General features: G+C 34.8%; 3 protein-coding genes across 5 annotated transcripts; 1 reads left to right on the forward strand and 2 right to left on the reverse strand.

The window, feature by feature from the left end:
• Window positions 1-259: 259 nt before the first annotated feature.
• On the reverse strand, window positions 260-6,424 carry LOC145009876 (putative respiratory burst oxidase homolog protein H). The gene is made up of 16 exons (XM_078968506.1): window positions 6,356-6,424; window positions 5,666-5,789; window positions 4,435-4,599; window positions 4,173-4,335; window positions 3,826-3,874; window positions 3,603-3,716; window positions 2,706-3,509; window positions 2,526-2,615; window positions 2,325-2,440; window positions 2,095-2,197; window positions 1,915-1,997; window positions 1,693-1,840; window positions 1,505-1,621; window positions 1,223-1,351; window positions 1,050-1,128; window positions 260-646 (listed from the first exon to the last, which is right to left on the reverse strand). The coding sequence occupies exons 1-16, from the start codon at window positions 6,422-6,424 to the stop codon at window positions 537-539; spliced, it is 2,463 nt and encodes an 820-aa protein (XP_078824632.1). The 3' UTR covers window positions 260-536.
• A 2,263-nt stretch (window positions 6,425-8,687) lies between these two features.
• On the forward strand, window positions 8,688-13,451 carry LOC145012135 (putative respiratory burst oxidase homolog protein H). Its single transcript, XM_078970916.1, has 14 exons — window positions 8,688-9,086; window positions 9,166-9,328; window positions 9,434-9,482; window positions 9,564-9,677; window positions 9,768-10,589; window positions 10,679-10,771; window positions 11,094-11,209; window positions 11,283-11,385; window positions 11,502-11,626; window positions 11,712-11,862; window positions 11,935-12,048; window positions 12,471-12,599; window positions 12,681-12,759; window positions 12,838-13,451. Exons 1-14 carry the CDS (start codon window positions 8,720-8,722, stop codon window positions 12,945-12,947), a joined length of 2,535 nt encoding a protein of 844 aa, XP_078827042.1. The 5' UTR covers window positions 8,688-8,719; the 3' UTR covers window positions 12,948-13,451.
• A 319-nt stretch (window positions 13,452-13,770) lies between these two features.
• Window positions 13,771-20,395, reverse strand: LOC145012134 (kinesin-like protein KIN-5D). 3 transcript variants are annotated; one of them, XM_078970915.1, is made up of 24 exons: window positions 20,211-20,395; window positions 20,007-20,054; window positions 19,829-19,888; window positions 19,292-19,502; window positions 19,068-19,197; window positions 18,808-18,963; window positions 18,239-18,715; window positions 18,054-18,151; window positions 17,801-17,957; window positions 17,638-17,707; window positions 17,473-17,549; window positions 17,318-17,371; window positions 17,150-17,230; window positions 16,944-17,055; window positions 16,758-16,844; window positions 16,508-16,683; window positions 16,247-16,408; window positions 15,890-16,156; window positions 15,726-15,809; window positions 15,415-15,620; window positions 15,234-15,335; window positions 15,030-15,139; window positions 14,786-14,937; window positions 13,771-14,241 (listed from the first exon to the last, which is right to left on the reverse strand). In XM_078970915.1, exons 4-24 carry the CDS (start codon window positions 19,444-19,446, stop codon window positions 14,014-14,016), a joined length of 3,141 nt encoding a protein of 1,046 aa, XP_078827041.1. In that variant the 5' UTR covers window positions 19,447-19,502; window positions 19,829-19,888; window positions 20,007-20,054; window positions 20,211-20,395; the 3' UTR covers window positions 13,771-14,013. The 3 variants fall into 3 exon arrangements, with proteins under 3 accessions (XP_078827041.1, XP_078827040.1, XP_078827039.1); XM_078970914.1 differs by having other exon boundaries at window positions 19,948-20,054; XM_078970913.1 differs by lacking the exon at window positions 19,829-19,888 and having other exon boundaries at window positions 19,948-20,054.
• Window positions 20,396-20,608: the final 213 nt, after the last annotated feature.

Genomic DNA, 20,608 nt, shown 5'->3' on the forward strand with positions numbered 1-20,608 from the left:
ATTTTCGATTGTGAGAAATTGGTTTAGTTCTATGCTGTTTTGATGATGCCATGATGGTGAATTTATAATTAATGCCGTTATGCAAAAGGAATTTATTTCTCATTGGTATACCTTTTTCATTTGCAAAACCTCAGTCACTATACCTGAATTGCTATAAAAGTGTAAATTAACCAATTAAAAAGTTAAACTCAAGGTTGAGGGAGTTTATGAAACGATACAAATCATTGCCTGATAAACTAAACTAAGCATAAATCCTCATTATTTTATTTTATCTTTGGGGAATCAGGAGAAGAGGCAGATTTTATTAACCTACCAACTTGGGTCTTCAAAACACAAGACAATAAGGTTGCCCAAACATGCAACAATTCTCCAACAGCAGCACAAAGATCAGCTGCTACCAGGCTCTATAACAAAAGCTCTTCTTCTCAAAAAGTAGCAATTAATCCCGCTGTCATTAGACCTTTGATAGAGACCTTCAGATCTACTAATGATCTCATGTCATAGCAAAAACTGTTGTACATTTTTTTCATCTCTTTTTAGAAATTCTCCTTGTGGAAATGAAAGCGAGTCGTGTTCGTTAGGCTAAATTCTTTGCAGAGATTTCTTAGTTGTTTTGTAAGTGCCCGGGCCCCACAATAGAAAACACCTGCAGTTCGATGGAAACGGAAATTATAAGATGATGATAAGAACACACAACGTATATCTATTGAGATTTGTTGGCTTATATTTAGTATGGAATTTTTCCTACATCGGTAGAGTATAAATCTTTGGAAAGGTGTGAGTTAAATCTTTGGAGGGTGTGGGTGTAATTTGGGGTTGGTTTGAGAGATTAGTCTATGTGATTGTAATAATTTATCTTATAGTGAATTTTTCTCTCTGAAGACTAGTTTTTCTCTAGTTTTCGATGTTCAAGTTCTTTTTCTTTTCATTGGACGGATTTTTGGGAATTTATGAGACAATTTTCCCAATAGAGCGTGACACTAGAACCAAATATATAACAATTATAATCAATATTAGAAAAGATAGTAGTAATGAGTGTGATGCTTTACCAATTTTAGAACCTTTATGCGTAGTTGCCAAGGTCTGGAATACCTTTCTCCAGTTAGGTCTTGCAAAATGTGTTTTAATCTGCCGTGATTTATTTGTTGTTAGAAAATGAATCCTTGAAAATAAACAACAAAATTAAGTTTTAAGTCATCATATATTTCAAGAAAGTTTATACCTTACTCTGAGAGACAACATCAACTCCATCTTTAGCAAGTTGCAGAGACTGCACCATAGAAATAAGTGCAGATCTCACATCACCTTGTTCATACACACTCGTTAGGTAGTTATGCATTTCAATTATGTTCTGTAATAATTCACATACAAAAACCTCATTAGAAATAACAATATCTTTCAAGTTTACAATACTGAATACATACTTGACCTATTAATTAAATGAAATGGTATGCAATTGGTAACGAAAAACATAAAATACTAAAAGTTAATGTTAACGACCCACATTGTGATCATGTTCTGCAATATCATCCATTACACCTTTGAACCATTCGAAAGAGCCTTGCTCCCTTGTTACCCAATAAAAGTAAGCTCTTTTATTCAGATTAAAATCCCCCAATCTCTGCAGTAAAAACAAGTGCACTCTCAGATTTTTTTTATTATCTAAAATGTTAGTAGCTATTTTTTACATACCGATTGTTTTAGGTGGTGTAGGAGGTCGTTTAAAATACTGATGAATGGAGTGGCTCCAATACCCAAGCCAATAAGTAACAGGACTTGGTAATTCCTATAATGTTGAGCTGGTGCTCCGTAAGGTCCTTTGATGTAGATTTTAGGATACCTACCAAAACAAAGTGAATTAAAATAAATTTATGTAAAAGTAGGTGATTTAGGCTAGTTTTTGTGGAAACTCACTTTACTTGTGATTCCTTGGCATTAGTTTCCATTCTGACAAGATTTCCTTCTACACTGTTCTTCTGTTGAGCCTCACAGCTGGCCTGCATTTCTGTGTTTTAGAATTCAGATTAAGAGAGAACATGCAGTTGATGAAGAGGTAGAAGTGAATGGAGATATGTATAGAACACATTGTTTGACCTTTGCAAATTCTTCTCTAAGTGCTTTTGTCCAGTCTCCCAATGTACGAATATGCACACTTAAGTAGTCATCTCCAGGTGCAGAAGTGATAGTGAACGGATGCCTGTCATAGTAAATCGACACCTATGAATAATTCCTTTTTTTTTTGGTTCAATTTAAGATCCAAGTAACATGAAACTATCTCATATATATGTCTCTATATATGTTATATGAATCTAACTAACACTTACCATTCAAAACGTGATATTCTTGGACATTGTACAAAAAGGTACATTCCACTCTTGTACTTGAATCCTTGAGGTTTAGTCATATATAATGCTAGAACATTTCCCGTGTATATGATAGCCTGCATTTACACACAAAACAAATTAGGGTTTTCTAGCAGAGATAAACAAGAAATATAAGGACTTGAATGAGAGTTATAGAGTCACCTTAATGGTGTCAACTTTCAGTGTATGATCAGTTGTAAGGATTCTTTCACTAGCATAACACACCATTGGAATCAAGAGATACATCCACGTCTGCAATTTTGACAAAATTTTGTCAAACTTTTCATCAAAAGCAAAAATCGTTTGTGTGTGTATGTACAGAAAAGTTGTAAAGTGACATACAGTTTTCCTATACCATCCTACGGTGAGGATTAAGAAGTAGCCATGAGCGATGAACAAGAAGTAAACGATAATCAGCAGATGATGAGTATACCAAAAGGAAGTAAACCCAGCCAAATCACTAAATGGCCTAGGCAAATTATTGACATTTCTCCTAAAAGAACTTGTAGCGAAGAGGAAGGAAATAGCCATTAAAATCATCATTGCAATTCCAGTCCACCCTGGGGTGCTTAACAATAGGTCCATGTAAGTTGGTTGTTGTGTAAACAAAGCTCCAAAAACAGCCATGAACTGGTTATTAGGGCAAGTTGACAGCCTTATAAAATTGCACGACAAGTGGGCCACTGTGTGAACCACACTCCCTATTACAATTGCAAGCGCGATGATTTTATGGAAGTTGATGTTCTCATCAACAGGTAGTAATTTTCCAAGGAAAGTTTCTCGAATGGATGTAAGTGTTCTTCTGCATACAGGAAGGAGAATGAGAGCCATATTGAACTTTAGGGTTTCACCCGCGCCTTTTGCAGTGCAGCTACAGTAACCCAGGACTTGAAAAGATGGCATCAAGTTATACTGGTGGAATTTCCACATGAACAGTGCGATGTTCATTTCCCAAAAGAGAAATAATACCCACACTATTTTCCAATGTTCGAGCCCTGATTCGAACATTTTTGTACAGAATTTTCTCATGGGGTTTCTGTAATCTTCTGGAATCATCGTTTTTGCTAGATCGGTCGTGTCCTCAGCTGTTAACTTGCATGTTTCCTTAGATGTCGTGCTTTTTAACAATGTCTCAAGTTGCCACATCTGTTAGATAAACAGATTAATTAAAACAAATATATGATTAGATGTTTTAAATTAAGTAGGAAGTTGATCAACTAGTTATTAGGATATAATTACCTCTATGTGGCCATGTTGGTCGGGGTCGAGTCTTTCCATGATTAGAGCTGCATATGTTCCGGCTTGTTTCTTGAAAGCCGAAAGTTTGTTGGCTGATGCACTCATTATCAACACCTTCAAAATAAAGAAAACGGAAAACTTTAAACAATGATTTGCAATTTAGATTAAGAAGAATTAACAAGGAAAATTTATCAGAAATGGCTACTTAATATATAATATGTACCTCTTTTACATCCTCCTCCGTTAGCAAGCCATCCCCGTTCTTGTCACACCTGAATAAAACTTTAATTATTAGCCACTAGGTTTTAGTTTGACATTTTTCTGCAAAAAGATTATTCTTCAATTAATATTAATCTTAAAGCTGCTCGTCATGTGAGAGGTAAATCAGATAAACAAAAACCCGCTCGGGCTCGAGTCCACAAGGAACCAAATCCACATTGGAATTAGAACTCATACACTGACAGATGTTATGACTTAAACTCTTTACGTTTAATGCAAGTATACTAGCCCGAAGCCAACTGTATTGCCACTATGAAAAAAAACTTGAATGATATCGAAATGTGATCTTACATGTCAAAGAAAATATGAAATCGAGTATCAAGATCCTCTTTTGTCAAATCTTCCCAGAATATTTTCACTTGTCCTAACGTGATCCCTTCGGACACGTCTATCCCTTTACGTCTCGCAAGGGCATCAAACAATTCCCCCGAGAACTCACTTCCATCTCCCATTCCTTAAAAAAAAATGCATAAAAAGTTAATGGAAATAAGTCCATAAAGAAACTATTTAAGATCCAAAAAAAAAAAAAAAAAAAAACTTGAATCAATCTAACCGATACAAATCCCAAATTTCTCTCTTTGTAGCTTCCCATTCTTTGAAAACCGATGAAACCGTTTCTCAACACCCATCCATGCATCCCCTTCTTTCCCAGTTATGACCCTATCAAGAAATCGCAAGCCACTAAGACCTCTAGCTGCACTTGATACTTGCCTTTCCAACATTGGTCCATCACGCCTCCTTATACTATTAGCTCTCTTGCTTGCGTTTCTGCTTAGCATGCCTGGGACCGATAACCTCGTGTCCTCTATTTGAAGCATTGATTTCCGAGTCGAAAGTTCTCTTGAAAGACCTCCACTTCGAATCGAAGACATTCCTCTTTGATCACTCATTATGGATCGTTGTTCAGATGGATCAAGATCCATTTTTTTACTGTTGTATTGTGTCTTTCAGAATGTAAAGAAAGTTATACTTGCGTTCTTTATGTTTATGGAGTTCTTTTTTGGGGGGAAACGAATGAGATATAGTTTGAGGAAGTGAATGGGATACAATCTCATTGAGTAATGAGTGGAAAGACTTATAATTTAGTTTTGGAGAAAAACATGCATCTACTCCTATTCTTTAGGATTTCCATAAGACTTGAAAAAAAATCGACAAAAGTTCCATAAGCCAAGTGCTAAATAGATGGAATTAATTAAACAAGACAAGACTCCTTCTTGTCTTTACTTTCCGCAAAATCATGGTTTTCATACATTTCCCACGACGATGGAGGGCTGGTTTTCATTGTTATTGTAATATCTAGAAGAGTTTATTAATCTTTCATTTTTTTAATGTTCCGGAAAATGTATAAGAACAATGGATCCTTTTAATAGCATCAATACAATGGCCATTCCGTCACTTATGTTCAAACAATCTTTAATCAATTTATAGAACCTATATGTAATTAACCATCAGTGACTTTTAGAATCGTCAAATAATCACTATAGGGAGCCCTTACCGACCGATTATATCTGTTAGGAAAAAATGCCTTGCGCACTACTAGAAAAAATGAAAATACCTACGAAAATTGAAAATTTCTGTCGGAAATTACCTACGCAATTCCGACGGAAAACGTTGCCCTAAATTACTCACGATATTGTGACAGAACAGCTACAGAATACTGACGGATGTCACATCCGTCGGAAATCCGTTGGTAAATACCGACGGAATAGCTATGACACTGACGAAAAGACTAATTTGTATACTTTCCGTTACAAATCCGTCGCAAATCCGTCATTTTTATAATATTTTGCTGCTATTATTATTATTATTATTATTATTATTATTATTATTATTATTATTATATATATATATATATATATATATATATATATATATATATATATATATATATATAATTAATGTTTTATTCTGAAAAATTTTAATAGTAAAGTGACACATTTTTGGTCACTTTTGGTCCTCCATTATTTTCAACATTGACCAATCACCTTTATGTTTTTTTCACAAACAACCCTTTAACTTTGGTTTGAATTTTTCATAAACTTCGCCTTTTATTACATATTATTAGTATTTCTATTTACAACATTGACCTTTCACCTTTATACTTTTGTTCACAAACAAACCTTTCACTTTGGTTTGAAAAATGGTCCCTCAACTATATTTTAGTCATTTTAACGTTGCTTCCTTTTTGTCTTTTTTGGTCCATGTGGTTTACCAGATTTAACCCATTGAGGACAACGATGGAAACCGAAATTACTCTTTTACTCCTAATCCGATTTTTTTTATTAATTTATATTTCTCTTTTTTCGTTTTAAATTAATGTTTTGTTTATTAGAAAATATCCATCCAATACCATAAAGTCACCCACCATCTGCCATCACCACCACCACCACCGCCCGCCAAAATTACATAAATGGTCCATATGGTTTACGCGTTGTCACAAATTCAATCTCTACTACCTGAAAAGAAAAAATTACCCTCACATTAACGAACAAAAAGCAACGGTCTATATTCTCCGGATTGGTTTTCCGTCCGCTGCCATACATGGCAATAAAGTTCAATTTGTGACATCATTTCTTTATTTTCCTCATTTATTGTAAGACATAATTATTTATATTTCTTTACTTATGTAATTAGATGACATTGTTTATCTTCCTTTAGTAGATTATCTCAATTCAATTCAACATGCTACTTTATTTTACAAAACAATACCTTCCGACCCCGGCGACGCCGGTGAATCCTTTCTAGTTATTATTATTATTATTATTATTATTATTATTATTATTATTATGTATGAATGTATACATATGTATGTATATGTGTGTATATGAATGTATGTGTATGTGTGAAGGTCCAGAGAGTCCCAAATGCTCTGCTTTATGCCTTTCCTTTTGAGTTGTGGACTTAGGTTACCATTTTAGAGGTCATTTCACCAAAAGAAACCTTGTAGGCGTTGCATGGGTGCCAAGATGTGAACTTTACGTGATTATCATGTTTGGGAAGGTCAGATCTATAGATTAGAGAAGCAGATATGACCTCAGAAGGCCATTTGAGTTCGAGCATGGAATAAACTCACCGAGTCCATGAGCAGACTCGATGAGTCGGACCGGGTTGTCCCGTGACTCACACAGTTGATGACTCGCTGAGTTGGGAGAGTGACTCAGTGAGTCAGAGGGGGGGTTTACTGGACTTGAGTTCACGTCTGAACTCGCCAAGTCAGTTCCTGACTTGACGAGTTGGGTCAAAGGGGGTGGCCATCGACCAACGTTGACCAGAGTTGACTTGTGTTGACTTAAGGGCATTAGTCAAATTAAGTCAGGAAGGTATTAATTAGAGATGTATTTATTCTATAGGAGGAAGCTAGGTCGGAGGATTGAGCGCGAGTGATTATCCGACATCTTCGAGGTGAGTCTTCTCGCTATGCCTTACCTGATGGGGTGATTATGTGTGACCGGAAGGTCTTATATGTATGATGAAAATGTGATGTATGTTGTATATGTAATATGTTATGATATAAGTATGATGATATGGACCGGAAGGTCAACAGAGCATGGACCGGAAGGTCAACAGAGTTATGGGATGGAAATCCCCTAAGACACTTAAATCGGAAGATCCCATAGAGCTATGGCCTGGAAAGACGTATGTGCTGTACGTGGTATTTTGGGGAACTCACTAAGCATTATTGTTTACCGTTTGCGTGTTATGTGTTTCAGGTACCAGTGATGATCGCGGGAAGGTGCCAGCATGATCAGTACACACTTATGGTGGAAATGTTTTGAGATTCTGGGGATTTTGATTTGCACTTATGTTATGTAAAAACAATTGATACACGTTTTTGAGATTTGTGATTGGAGTATTTTTATTAAATTAAAATGAAAATTTGTTTTGAAATTTCACTGTGTTACAAACGTAGTCTTTAAAAAAATTGACTTTATCATGCAAAGAGGTTTGTTGTCCATTTGTCTTCTCACTCATTGTATTGTGATCACTAATTAGAATGTGAAAGTATGCGAGTTTATATATAAAAAAAAAAATACAAACCAAGGTAATTTTGTGTTTTAGGATTTGGAATAGGCATGTTCCAATTCAATTTTCTTGGATTATCCTAAATTAAATTTCGTAAAATCCCAAACAATTGGGTCGAAATCATAGATTTTGAAAAGAATATTGTATACACAATCATTGAATCATCGAAGTATTTTCATTAATATTCGAAACCCAAAACATAACAAAAATACATACACAAGCTCATTTCAAATTACCACAAATATAAAGTTATTAAAATCCATTGGTAAATTATCGACATATCAACGAAGGCTTTGAAGACCATTGGAAAACCATCCTCGGAAAACTGTAAAAGAATAGGGCTTTTCTATCCTTAGAGTAAAATTTTGGAAGTATAATACCCCTATTTTCTAGTAGTATCCCATGGTGTAACTTACAAATTGAAAGTTATATCCATTGGCAATTGAAAGTTATAAAGGTTTTCATTGACTTGCTTAAACACTGTAAGTTCAAATAGCCAAAAATAGATATTATGCGATTAACCAAAAAACATAATAATATCTAACTTAGAGTCGATATGATTCAACTCAAGTCAAATTTATGGTTCATAAAATTAAAGAAATATGTGTGTTTGTTTCTAATTTTGGAAAAGCAACTTAACAACCTCTAAGATTTTCCCATGTTTAGTCCATTCATTTCCTCCCGCTCATTTCCCCATACATTCCCCATTACACATTTCATCTTCATCTTTCTTTCCTTCTTTTGCATTTCCAAAATCAAAACAAAATTTTTTTTTTTTTTTTTTTTTGATGTTCGAAAAGTTAACCTGAAACACAATGAAGGGGGTGGATCTTGAGAGCGTTGAGATCGACCCGATGGATCAAAAATCATTTGCAGCAAATGCAAAAGACCGAGCATCAAAACGTGTCACAGATAATGGAAGCAAGCAAGGCGGGTTGCTACCAATATTGAGCCGCAACTCAAGTAAGGCAAAATCTACCCGAAAGAAGGCTCTCCCTGGTGGCGGGGCTCCTAAGATGGGCCGAACAACCTCAAGTGCAGCCAAAGGGCTTAACAGCTTGCGGTTTCTTGATAGAACGGTAACTGGAAAAGAAGGGGATGCATGGAGAGCAATTGATCGACGTTTCAATCAGTTTTCCGTGGATGGAAAGCTGCCTAGAGATAAATTCGGAATTTGTGTTGGTTAGAAAGATTTGAAAATATTGTGTCCAAGATTAATGCAATATAACTTCTTTGTTCAACATTTCCTTTATGATTGTAGGAATGGGAGATAGCATTGAGTTTGCGGGAGAATTGTATGATGCCATGGCTAGGCGTAGGAACATTGACGCCGAAGGTGGGCTCACTAAAGATCAAGTCAGGAGTTTTTGGGAAGAGATGACAAAGAAAGACCTTGACGCTCGGCTTAGCATCTTCTTTGACATGTAAGTTAGTTTATGTGTTTGACGTTTGCTTTTGAAAAAAATCAAACTAGAATCACAATGAAAATCGATTCTTATAATCTGAGCTTCTAAACGAGTTAATGTCAGGTGTGACAAGAACGGAGATGGGATATTATCAGAAGATGAGGTAAAAGAGGTGAGACATTAATTAGAAGCCAATTTTTTTTTCTTGTTAATTAATTCGCTTCTCCAAGCTCAAGTTCATCTCCTGTTTTAGGTACTTATAATGAGTGCTGCGGCAAACAAGCTTTCGAATTTCAAGAACCAAGCCGGGACCTATGCAGCTCTAATCATGGACGAGTTGGATCCCGACCACCGTGGCTACATAGAGGTTACAAACATATACTATTTTGGTGCATATATGTTTCTTGTTTTTAACATGTGCTTTCTATTTTTCTGAAGTGTTTTATTTCTGGAACAGATGTGGCAACTTGAAATCCTGCTTACGGGTATGGTGTCAAATGAAACAAACCCCCAATTAACGAACATCAAGAAGAAGAATGAAGAAACCACAATTCTAGTAAAAACGATGATCCCATCAAAGTATCGCAATCCAATTAGCAGACGCATGAACGAATGGACAGAAGCTGTAATAGATAACCGGAAAAGAATATTCGTAGTAATTTTACTCCTCTTTCTTAACATCGCGCTTTTTGCATGGAAATTCCATCAGTATAGCCTATTGCCAACGTTCCAAGTCATGGGTTATTGTGTATGTACAGCCAAGGCTGCGGGTGAAACCCTAAAGCTTAACATGGCTCTAATTCTCGTTCCAGTTTGCAGAAGAACACTCACTGCGTTACGTGAAACGTTTCTTGGCAAAATTTTCCCTTTTGACGATAACATTAACTTCCACAAAGTCATTGCGGTTTTCATTGTAATTGGCACTATAGCTCATACTGTTGCTCACTTGGGTTGCAATTTTATAAGGATTACCACTTGCCCTGCGGACACTTTCCAGCGTGTTTATGGTAATTTGCTGCCAGCGCAGCCAACATACGTGGACTTACTACTAACAGTCCCAGGATCTACGGGGATTCTAATGGATGTTATGATGTTCTTTTGCTTTCTCCTCGCCACACACGCTTTCAGGAGAAATGTGATCCATTTGCCATGGCCGTTTAACCACTTAGCTGGTTTTACTTCCTTTTGGTATGCTCATCATCTTCTGGTTATCGTATACATCTTGTTGATCCTTCATGGATACTTCCTGGTCTTTGCGACATTTTGGTATAATAAAACAGTAAGTCAATGGAACGATTTACCCTCTTTTCTTTATTGTAAGTATAATAGTCTCTTCCAGATTTGAATAACTGCAAAGTTACCTTGCAGACATGGATGTATCTTGTGGTCCCGATGCTAATGTATTCAACTGAGAGAGTCTTTACGGCCGGTGATCATCAACATCGAGTCAATATCGTTAAGGTGAACAATGATGCTACTTTCATTTATACCGTACTCTATATCTATTAAAAGCTTCTAGAATGTTCATCGTGCCCCAAAGAAGTCTAGGACATTACAGTATCTTTCAATGTCTTTTAGAACCATGATTTTCTAGAATATTCTAGAGTCTACCGGTATATTCATATTCTGGAATCTTCCATAGTTTTCCATAGTAGTCTAGAATCTTCCAGAGGATTCTAGAACAATCTAACCTCTAACAGATACTAAGATTGGTTCTATTGAATTAGTGATGATATTTTAACACACAATGTGCCTTCTGAGGTTGTTGTATTGATTACTTTAGGCTATCATATACACCGGAAACGTGCTAGCGCTCTACATGAGTAGACCCCATGGATTCAAGTACAAGAGCGGGATGTATCTCTTTGTTAAATGTCCGGATATATCAGGCGTTGAATGGTATATATACATACACCACTTTGATCTTCAAAAGTTATATATATATATATAATTGATTGATTTGTTATCACAGGCATCCATTCTCCATTACTTCTGCACCTGGAGACGACTACTTAAGTGTACATATCCGGACCTTAGGAGATTGGACAACGGCCCTTAAAGAAGAATTCGCGAAGGTAAAGGAACATATTTTAGGCTAAATGTACCAAATTCTGAAGCTTCATTATACTTCTTTCATCTACAACCTTTGTTTTTTTTCTGTTAATCTGAATTCTAAAACACAGAAATGCAGGCCTGCGAGCCTCCACCACAAAAACCTCAAATTGCTGCTTCTTCTTCAAGAGCTATAAAAGGAAACCTTGTTCGATTGGAAACTAAAGCGAATGTAAATATTCCTATAGAGGAAGCACAATCAGTGTGAGCATCAAAACCAGCTCAAATTTGCTCAATTTGTTTAAACGTTTTTGTTTCGTTTAATGATCTTCACAGTTTATTCTTCTAGGTACCCTAAAATTATCATCAAAGGACCATATGGAGCGCCGGCTCAGGATTATAGAAAATACGACATCCTATTACTAATTGGCTTGGGTATAGGAGCAACTCCATTCATAAGCATTTTGAAAGATCTCCTAAACCACCAAAGAGAAGCAGTAGTAAGTAGTAAAATATCATGTTAGCATAAACATGGGTATATACTTATATGCTAAATAGTAATTTTGTTATAGGGTTTTGAGGAGAAGGGCCCAGATCGAGCATACTTCTATTGGGTGACAAGGGAGCAAGGCTCGTTCGAATGGTTCAAAGGAGTTATGGATGATATTGCAGAGTACGATAAAAATGTAGGTTCTAAGAAAAATGAATTATCTCTTGTTCTTTTAAGAGCATCCATAACGCAGAGTTAAATGTAATGGTTGAATGAGGTACAAGCCTAGCTAGTATTTAATGGACTAAACTCAACCATAAAGCTATGTCATGTTGGCATTCAATGGATATGAACTTGAATGACAATTGAATTGTTAAATGGAAAAACGAAACTTTTTTAACATAAAATGATTGATAAATAAATGATTTTTTTTTAAATTGTTCTATTGAACATTTTTAGAGTTGAAAATACTGTAGAAAAAAATTATAAAAGTTATATAAAAAGTAGAATGATGATGTGATAATCCATCAAACTCTATAGAGTTCAATATACACTATCCTAACATGAATAAAAGTAAAAAAAATTGTTTTAAATGGGAGATTTTAATGTTAATTACAGCATCTGATCGAAATGCATACCTACTTAACCTGTGTTCATGAAGAAGGAGATGCACGATCGGCGCTTATTGCCATGGTGCAGTCTTTGCAACATGCCAAAAATGGAGTTGATGTCGTCTCTCAAAGTCGCGTATGTTTTCTTTGAAATCATGATCTTGTATCCTTTTTTTTTCCAACTAGAATTTTGATTCTAACGAATAGAGCATAACAGATAAGAACACATTTTTCAAGACCTAACTGGAAGAGAGTATTCAACACTTTGGCAAGCAACCATGATTCTGCTAGAGTTGGTAAACACCTTGTTTCAGTATGTGATATAGTGTTTCTTCATGTTTGTTGCCAACCTTTTGACCATTGGTGATCCACAGGTGTATTCTATTGTGGGGCCCCAACCCTTGTAAGACCATTGGAAAGTCTTGCCAAAGAACTTAGCATAGAAACCTCAACTCGCTTTGATTTCCACAAGGAGAACTTCTAAAAGGCGATTGTTCTTACATTTTTGGTTCCTAGAAATTAACATCTACATGCAGAATACATCTTTAGGGTTGTGAATCTCGATTGAAGTTCCAATATTGCTCTTGGTATCGGATAGCATGTGTTTTATGTTAGAAAAGGATGGTTCCAGAAGTTTTGATGTAAATGTGTATGTATAGTGGCTATCATCACAATCTTCCATCAGTCGTTTCCTCATTCATGAGTTACTCATTTCTTTGTACCTGGGCAAGTCCTGAAAGGCCATAATCACCAATATGATATCACTTTAAATGGTGTTTATAGTTATAAATTAGAGATATTGAAGATAGGTGAAGAGAAAGAAGGTCAATATCAAGTACTAGAAGCATCACAATTACAAAATAGCATAAAGATATACTTTGTAATTACCTTATAGTAGAAGGTTAAATTGTATGTTGACAGTTGTACAGCTTGTTAAACAGATTACCTTATTTCATTTTCGATCCTTATGTATAAATACCATAGAATTTTGAAGGATCAAATTCATATATTCAATCAATAAGTTTTTCTTGCAAATATGGCATTGCAAACCCTAGTTCTTCTTAGAACGGTTTAGCAAACCCAAATTCTTCTTATACACATGGTCGTGCCAATGAGAGAAAAAAAAAGCCTCATATATCATGTAGAGGAGTTGAGAGGAAAAACGAAATAAAATGAAGCCAAAACAAAATCATAGGAGAAGACAATGAGACACGCAATTCTTCTGCAATAATCATCGTATTCTCTCACCACCATCGATTGAAGAGCGATATGAATCGATTTTTATTTTTTCAATGGTGACAAATAAATCGATTCTGATTTTTTCCCACAACCTTCTGATTTCAATCTTTCTCAATACATACACAAGAATCATACACCATATTTCAACAAACAACACCAGAACCCCAGAAATATTGGAGATCCAAACCTAAATTTAAACCTACTGTATTGTATGTATAAAGAATAGGATATTGTGTAGTAATCATATCATATATTATATATATTTATATACAGTTTCCTCAAAGAGAGATGATCATCCTTTTTCCCGTGGATCAATTAACAGCAGTGAGGGGGTATCGTGAGTCTCTCATGGAATGAGCACCAGCTTCAAGATGCTTTGCATCGCCCCCATTTAATATCAGCCTTGGAGACGATGATTTTGAATCCCAAAAATATTTCAATAACTCATCAAATGGTGGGGTCCGCAGCTCTTCAATGGAAGTGGTGGTTGGTAGATTGAATTCCCTCTTTCTTGGAGTCGAGCATGACTCTTCATCAACCTACACCAAAAGACTCGAGTAATAAGAAAAACTCAAAGTATACTCTTTATCTCCTCTTGCATTTAACCCTAATTAATTTTATTGAGTAAATTACATTTTTGGTCCCTGAGTATAACTGGTTTTTTCAATTTTGGTTCCAAAAAGTTTTCGTTTGCAATTTTGGTCCTTACTTGATTTTACCAAGTAAAAATGACTACTTTTGGGGCCAAATGTGCAAAAACTGGCAATGTATAGGGACCAAAATAGTCATTTTACTTGTGACCGGGACCAAAAACGTTACAAGAACCTCAAATAAGAACCAAAATCACAATAGAAAACTTTTTGGGACCAAAATTGCAAAAACAGCTATACTAATAGACCAAAAATGTAATCTTCTCAAATATAATCATTGTACTTGGAACAGAGAACAAAAATGTTACAAAAACCTTAAATAAGGACCAAAATAGCAAACCAAATTCTTTAGGGACCAAAACCAAAAAAGAGCAAAATCAGGGACTAAAACTGTAACTACTCTACGACATGTTAGGTGGATGAGAAAAGTTACCGTGTAATCATTCAGAAGGGTTTTTCCTGCATTATCTGTGATCTCCACAATCTTATCGTAGTGTCCACCTTTCAATTCCCTCAATTCTCCACAACAAGGAACAATCATGGAATCAAGATTCCGACATGCATCATGATCAAGCTCTAAAGAATCTGAAACTCATTGTATATCAAAAATTAAAATACTGAATTAATTTTGTTTTTTTGAGAACTCAAAATGTTTTTAAAAGTAAATAAATGCTCACGATTAATTGAAGACAGGAGGTCATTGCTTGCGACATTTGTATCATTAAGCGCCGATGATGCTGCAACCGAATATTGGGAGCGCAAACTTTGATTCGCTTTTAATCCTTCCCTGTAAGAAGGGTAAAATAGGTATTGTAAAAAAATATACATACAAAATTTATTCAAAGTGGCAATTAGCAAAGTTTCTTGATTTATGGACTTACCTAACTATTTCATCCACAGAAGCCACATTGTTGTTCTCCAAACTGAGCAAAGATTCTTGAGCTTTACTCCATTGTTGTGACCCCATTTTTACCTTTTGCAAACTGTAATATCAATAATGAATAAGAAGTTGTAAAGGATAATAATAATTATTATTACTATTATGGGGAAAATGGGACCCACCAATTTTGAAGAACATCATTTAGGTTTTTCTTTCCGATTTCAACCGAAGTAGTGTCTTCAAGGTAGTGGGTTTCTGTCTTTTTAGTGAAATTTGTACATTGGATTCTGACACAAGAGTTTGATTCTTTCATGGTTGACATTTCTTGTTGGAATGTTTTGGTTCTAGTAACTGCACTTTCTCGTAGACCATTTACTGATGTTGTAACCTACAAATACAATTACAAACAATATGGTCAAAATAATGCCAAAAATAAATCAACCTCAAAAATCTTTACATGTTGAAGCTAAACATTGTCTAAAATGCCCATTACCAGTTCTTTCTTCCTAGCATTTGAAACTGCAAGAAGTTCTGCAACTTTTTCAAGTAGTTGTCTTTCTTCATTAGCAGCACACTCCTACATGTATAAAATAAATAAATAAAAGACTAAAAAACTACATATCCAAAAATAATTGTTTAAACAAAAATCAACATTACCTCAAACTTCCTTTCAAGTTCAGATAACTTTTGGTCATTTACAGTTTGGCCCTCTTCAATAATTTCTGTCAATTTCGTTGCATGCATGTCCAGGGTAACAAAAAAGTTTGCAGTAATGCCAGAAATAGCCCTCGAGGTTTCAACAGCTCTACAATGTGCCTCTTGTTGTTGTTGTGCGTATGTGGCTAGTTTATTTTCTTGGCTATGGAGAATGTTTTGAAGATCATTAAGTAAATCCTCAGCTTCTGATGCAATACCCTTAAAAAGCTGTGTTGAAGGACATAAATGTAATTAAACATAACTTCATACCAGTAACACAATCTTTCAAAGAATTCTTGAATCAAAATTAAATCATACGTTTCCAAGAGCAGAAGAATTTTGGGAGACTTGAGAATTAAGATGTTCGAGTGTTGACTGTGAATTTCCGTTGACTTCATTTGCTAGATTATCAAGGGAATTAATACCACAACCATATAATGATTTCAACTTGTGTAAACCAACTCTGAGTTCTTCAGTAGCCTGTTATACATTAAAAAAAAAAAAAAACAGTTTTTATATTCTGTTTTTAATGTGTTTTTGGTTATATAAAGATTTTATATTGCTAAATTTAAGTCATACTTGACCCTTGGTTGATACAAATGATTGCATATCTTCTTCCATGCCTTTAAGCTGTTGTTCTTGTTGTGTGACAGAAGCTGCTACACTTTTATGCAAGATGTCAAGTTGTTGAGTCAACTCAGATTGGAATTGTTGGACAAGAATTCTGTTTCCATCTTCTATTTTGTCCTTTCTCTCTGGAATAACAATTTTTATTTTAAAACATATCATCTTTTGTAATTATATTTGATTTTTTTTTTGTGGAAAGTACCAATCTTGGTGAACAGATTTGACACGTCTGATGAAGCGTTCTCAAGCTCTGATCGAAGGTCAAATGCACGCTCAACAAGAGCTTTTTCTGTTAAATTGAAAATATAAAAGTATAAAAGTTTGAAATTAGTTTGTTAATTAAAAAAATTTAGATATGATTCTGTTAAGATATAGAGCAATGGCTTACCAGACTTTAGAAGGTTGAAGATAAGAAATTCTTTTTCTTTGATTGTTATATTTGCTTGTCTATGCCTTTCTTCAAGATCCAACAATGAATGTTCAGTTTCTTGGAGCTTTATCTAAAAATCCAATAAGTAAATGATTATTTCATGCTAGAAAAATGAAAATTATTAGATAAGTATTATCGAGAGAAGAACTTGAATAACAACATACTTCTGTCCTCTCAAGTTTTCCAGTTAAATTTGCATTCACTAGCTGCTGAGAGTTATAAAGCTCCTGAAGCTCCATAAATTGCTGTTTACAGTTGTAGATTATAAAATTTATCATCATTAGTGTCCTTTTTTTAAGAAAAAATGGAGAATTATAAGTCTCAGACTCTACCTTGCCCCTTGACTCAGCATCGAGTTCCATGCGTTCTATTTTTTCCACCATTGCCTGAAGATCACAAGAACTTCAGTCTTGATTGCTATTTATAAGGTGTAAACTGTAATTTCAAATTGATGTGGTGTAAATTGTAATTTCATGAGGATGTGTACCTTCTTCTCTTCTTCTTCCTGTAGATATCTATCTTTCGGTATGTAGATTCCATTCTTCTCTCTTGTAGCATAGACCTCTGGTCAACAAAAAGTCAAAGCATGTAAAAAAACATAAAATATGGATTCAACCAATGAGGCAATGAGAGATTTAGGGTCGAGTTAAACCTTGCTTGAGTCGTTCAATCTCAGAGTACAGATCCTTCATCATTGCAGATTTCATCATCTTCTGATTAATCTGAAACAAGAACAAAGATAAGATATCAAATTTTCCTGAAAGAGGACAACCTTTTCTATCAACTTTTTTTTAAAAAAATTCAAAATTACTGACCTCTGGTTTGTTCTTGATGTTTTTTGCTCGATGAGCATAGTCTAAAGTGCTGAGTGTCTCTTCCAAAGAATGGATAGAGGGGGAGATAGTTGCAATTATGCATGTCTTTGTTTTCCCTCCTAAGGAATCTCTCAACAACCTTGTTAACTTACTATCCCTATCAAATAAAAAAATAAAAAAGACATTAATATAGTTAATTTACATTTCTTTAATTCAAATAATGCCAACAGAATAGTAATAATAATAATAATACCTATAAGGTATATGTCCTGAATGCTCAACTAATGTATTTATGACTCTGCCAAGTGTAAGCAAACTCTTGTTTATCTCACCAGCTTCCCTTGCTCTTCCCTGCAAAAAAGACAGGGATACCCTTTAGGACACATTCTAAATTTCCACCATGTAAATGGGCATATATGTAATTTGAATTTTGTTTACCTCTCTAGCACCAGACCTAGAAATATTCTCAGAACCAGCAAGATCAACAAGATTCAGCTTTCCACATCTAATAATCTCTTCTCCTTCTGGAGTTCTTTCCTTAATGTGAATTGTGATAGAAAATATGGAGTGAGAACGACTACTTTGTTTATTCAAAAGGGTCTCTGCTGTACGTCTTTTAGCAGATCCTTTCTCTAAGATTTTATAAATTTCATCTGCTGTTGAAACTATCTCCTCTTCCAAACCTCTTACAAGCACACCTCCTTTTCCATCCTCCATGAGTGCTATTGGTTTCTTAGATTTATCTTCAGGAAACTTTGAAGTTTCTTCAATAGCCAAAAGATCCGTTATCTCCTCATTGTAAAGTTCCAAGAATGTAACTTTCATACTGTATTCTGCATTTTGAGCTTCTAATATATCAAATATTTGTCGTACAGCTCTTGGAATGACTCCTGCATCACTTGGGAATTCCCCATTCTAAAGCAGAATCCAAGGGATTTTGGTTTAGTAAAAGTTTTTTAAAAAATGTGGTTGATTGAAAAATGCCATTATGGAACAAAAAGTTATACCTTCTTCCTCCCTCCTCCTTCCATTGTGTATGTTTTTCCAGTTCCTGTTTGGCCATAAGCAAATATAGTGCAATTGTATCCTTCAAGAACTTCAAAAACTATGGGAGAGACAGCTGCATGATACAAGTCCCTTTGTTGAGAGTTTGGACCAAATACCTATCCACATTATAAATATATATTGGGAACACCATCAGAGACATTATTTTCATAAAAATACAATAGAAAGAATAAGAATAAATGATATTTGACAAGAGAACTACCTTGTCAAACACAAATGATCTATCAATCTGTTTGTTAGCTATATGTTGAACTGCACAAACTTCTTTCTTGTTCTCAGTACATGTAATCACTACTGGTGTGTGTGCTTTTGTCTCATCATCACTCAATGGTCTATATGTTTAGAAACACAACAATCAAGAAATTCTTGTAAAAACAATCCAAATTCAGTTACTTATATATATTGTTTAATAAAAAATTTACAGACCTGCATCGCACAATGACTTGAACATTAACACCTTTTTCTCTATCATGTTTACCATTCATTTGTACTTCTGGTCTGATATCTCTTGCTGCCTTGTCACTGGACCTTGGGGTGTGTGAGGGTGAGCTTGGGACCATATTTCCTCCTCTTTTCTCCATAGTTAAGATATGGTTGCTCAAATCACAAGTTTTGAAACTCAATGATGCAATCGATTCTAATCAGAAAAATCCAATGTGTGCGTAAAATCAGTTTTTGACAGAAGCATTTCATGGAACATAACCTATCCTAAAAACAAATTCAATAACAGCAATGTTCTCATACAGATTCTCGTAATTAAGAAAGACCAATGACCTATGGGTTAATTAGTTCTAAGTCAAATTTTAATAAGATTGTTATGGTTCTTTAATTAAATGTAGTTGAAGAAACAAGAGTAACATAGCTCTCGCTCTGTAATCTGTATAAGACCCGTTTATTTTGACATTCCACCATTAAAAAGAAAAGAAAACAAGGACGCAATACAAGAATTATAAGAAGATTAACCTAAAACTTGGATTGCAAGTGTCGGTTCGTTACCATGGACGCGGATACATTGATAATAACCTGGTAAAGGACTCAAGTAATTAAGGTTATAATAAGCCTAAAAATCAATGAGAAGATACCTCTAGTCCCTGGTAGTTAAGGTCTTTCAAAGTATAACGAGTTTTTCCACTGAACTCACCGAGTCAACTCAACCCAAATCTGGAAATGTTTCTCGCCTTGAAAACACCTTAATAGACACAAGATATATAGCATTTAACCGCATTATCACAAAGAAATTCGCTGATTTGGTCCGATTGAACCGCATTGACTTAAACCAGTTCTCGATCGAGACAATTCATTAAAACATTAAATTCAACTGAAAATCTTATGGAAAGCGTGAAACCTGGAATCGCCGGCCGTTGACCCTTCCAAATGTTGCGAACTGATAGATTCAATGTCGAGAAACGATTTGTTAAATGGTGAAAGCAAAGCACACACCCAATGAGAGAGAGAGAGAGAGAGAGAGAGAGAGAGAGAGAGAGAGAGGTGAGGAAGGAAAGGAACTTCAAAACATTATGGCCGTTAATGGAGTGTTTGAGCTTGGAATGACACTTAGCATTAGTCATTAGTAGTTTAATATTCATTTTTATTAATAAAATATCATAGATATTTATTACATTATAAAATACATTTTTAGTTAAATATATTTCTTGTCACATATTACGAAATTGACAGGGTAAATTATAGTGTTTCATTTTAGGAAATTTTGTTTTAAAATAAATGTTTAGAAATTAATTTACA

This window comes from Lactuca saligna, chromosome 8 (genome assembly GCF_052625555.1).
Source record: "Lactuca saligna cultivar CGN05327 chromosome 8, ASM5262555v1, whole genome shotgun sequence".
NCBI classification, from domain to species: Eukaryota; Viridiplantae; Streptophyta; class Magnoliopsida; order Asterales; family Asteraceae; genus Lactuca; species Lactuca saligna.

Excerpts from the sequence above, each read along its gene's own strand:
- LOC145009876 (XM_078968506.1), bottom strand. The coding sequence starts at position 6,424 with ATGTATGGCAGCGGACGGAAAACCAATCCGGAGAATATAGACCGTTGC. Across the intron at positions 4,336-4,434 it reads GAAATTTGGGATTTGTATCG|GAATGGGAGATGGAAGTGAG; the intron begins GTTAGATTGATT and ends TTTTTTTTTAAG. Across the intron at positions 2,616-2,705 it reads TAGGATGGTATAGGAAAACT|ACGTGGATGTATCTCTTGAT; the intron begins GTATGTCACTTT and ends TCAAAATTGCAG.
- LOC145012135 (XM_078970916.1), top strand. The coding sequence starts at position 8,720 with ATGAAGGGGGTGGATCTTGAGAGCGTTGAGATCGACCCGATGGATCAA. Across the intron at positions 9,678-9,767 it reads ACCACCGTGGCTACATAGAG|ATGTGGCAACTTGAAATCCT; the intron begins GTTACAAACATA and ends TTTCTGGAACAG. Across the intron at positions 11,863-11,934 it reads ACCACCAAAGAGAAGCAGTA|GGTTTTGAGGAGAAGGGCCC; the intron begins GTAAGTAGTAAA and ends ATTTTGTTATAG.
- LOC145012134 (XM_078970915.1), bottom strand. The coding sequence starts at position 19,446 with ATGGAGAAAAGAGGAGGAAATATGGTCCCAAGCTCACCCTCACACACC. Across the intron at positions 16,845-16,943 it reads CTTCAACCTTCTAAAGTCTG|AAAAAGCTCTTGTTGAGCGT; the intron begins GTAAGCCATTGC and ends TCAATTTAACAG. Across the intron at positions 15,810-15,889 it reads AACTTGAAAGGAAGTTTGAG|GAGTGTGCTGCTAATGAAGA; the intron begins GTAATGTTGATT and ends TTATACATGTAG.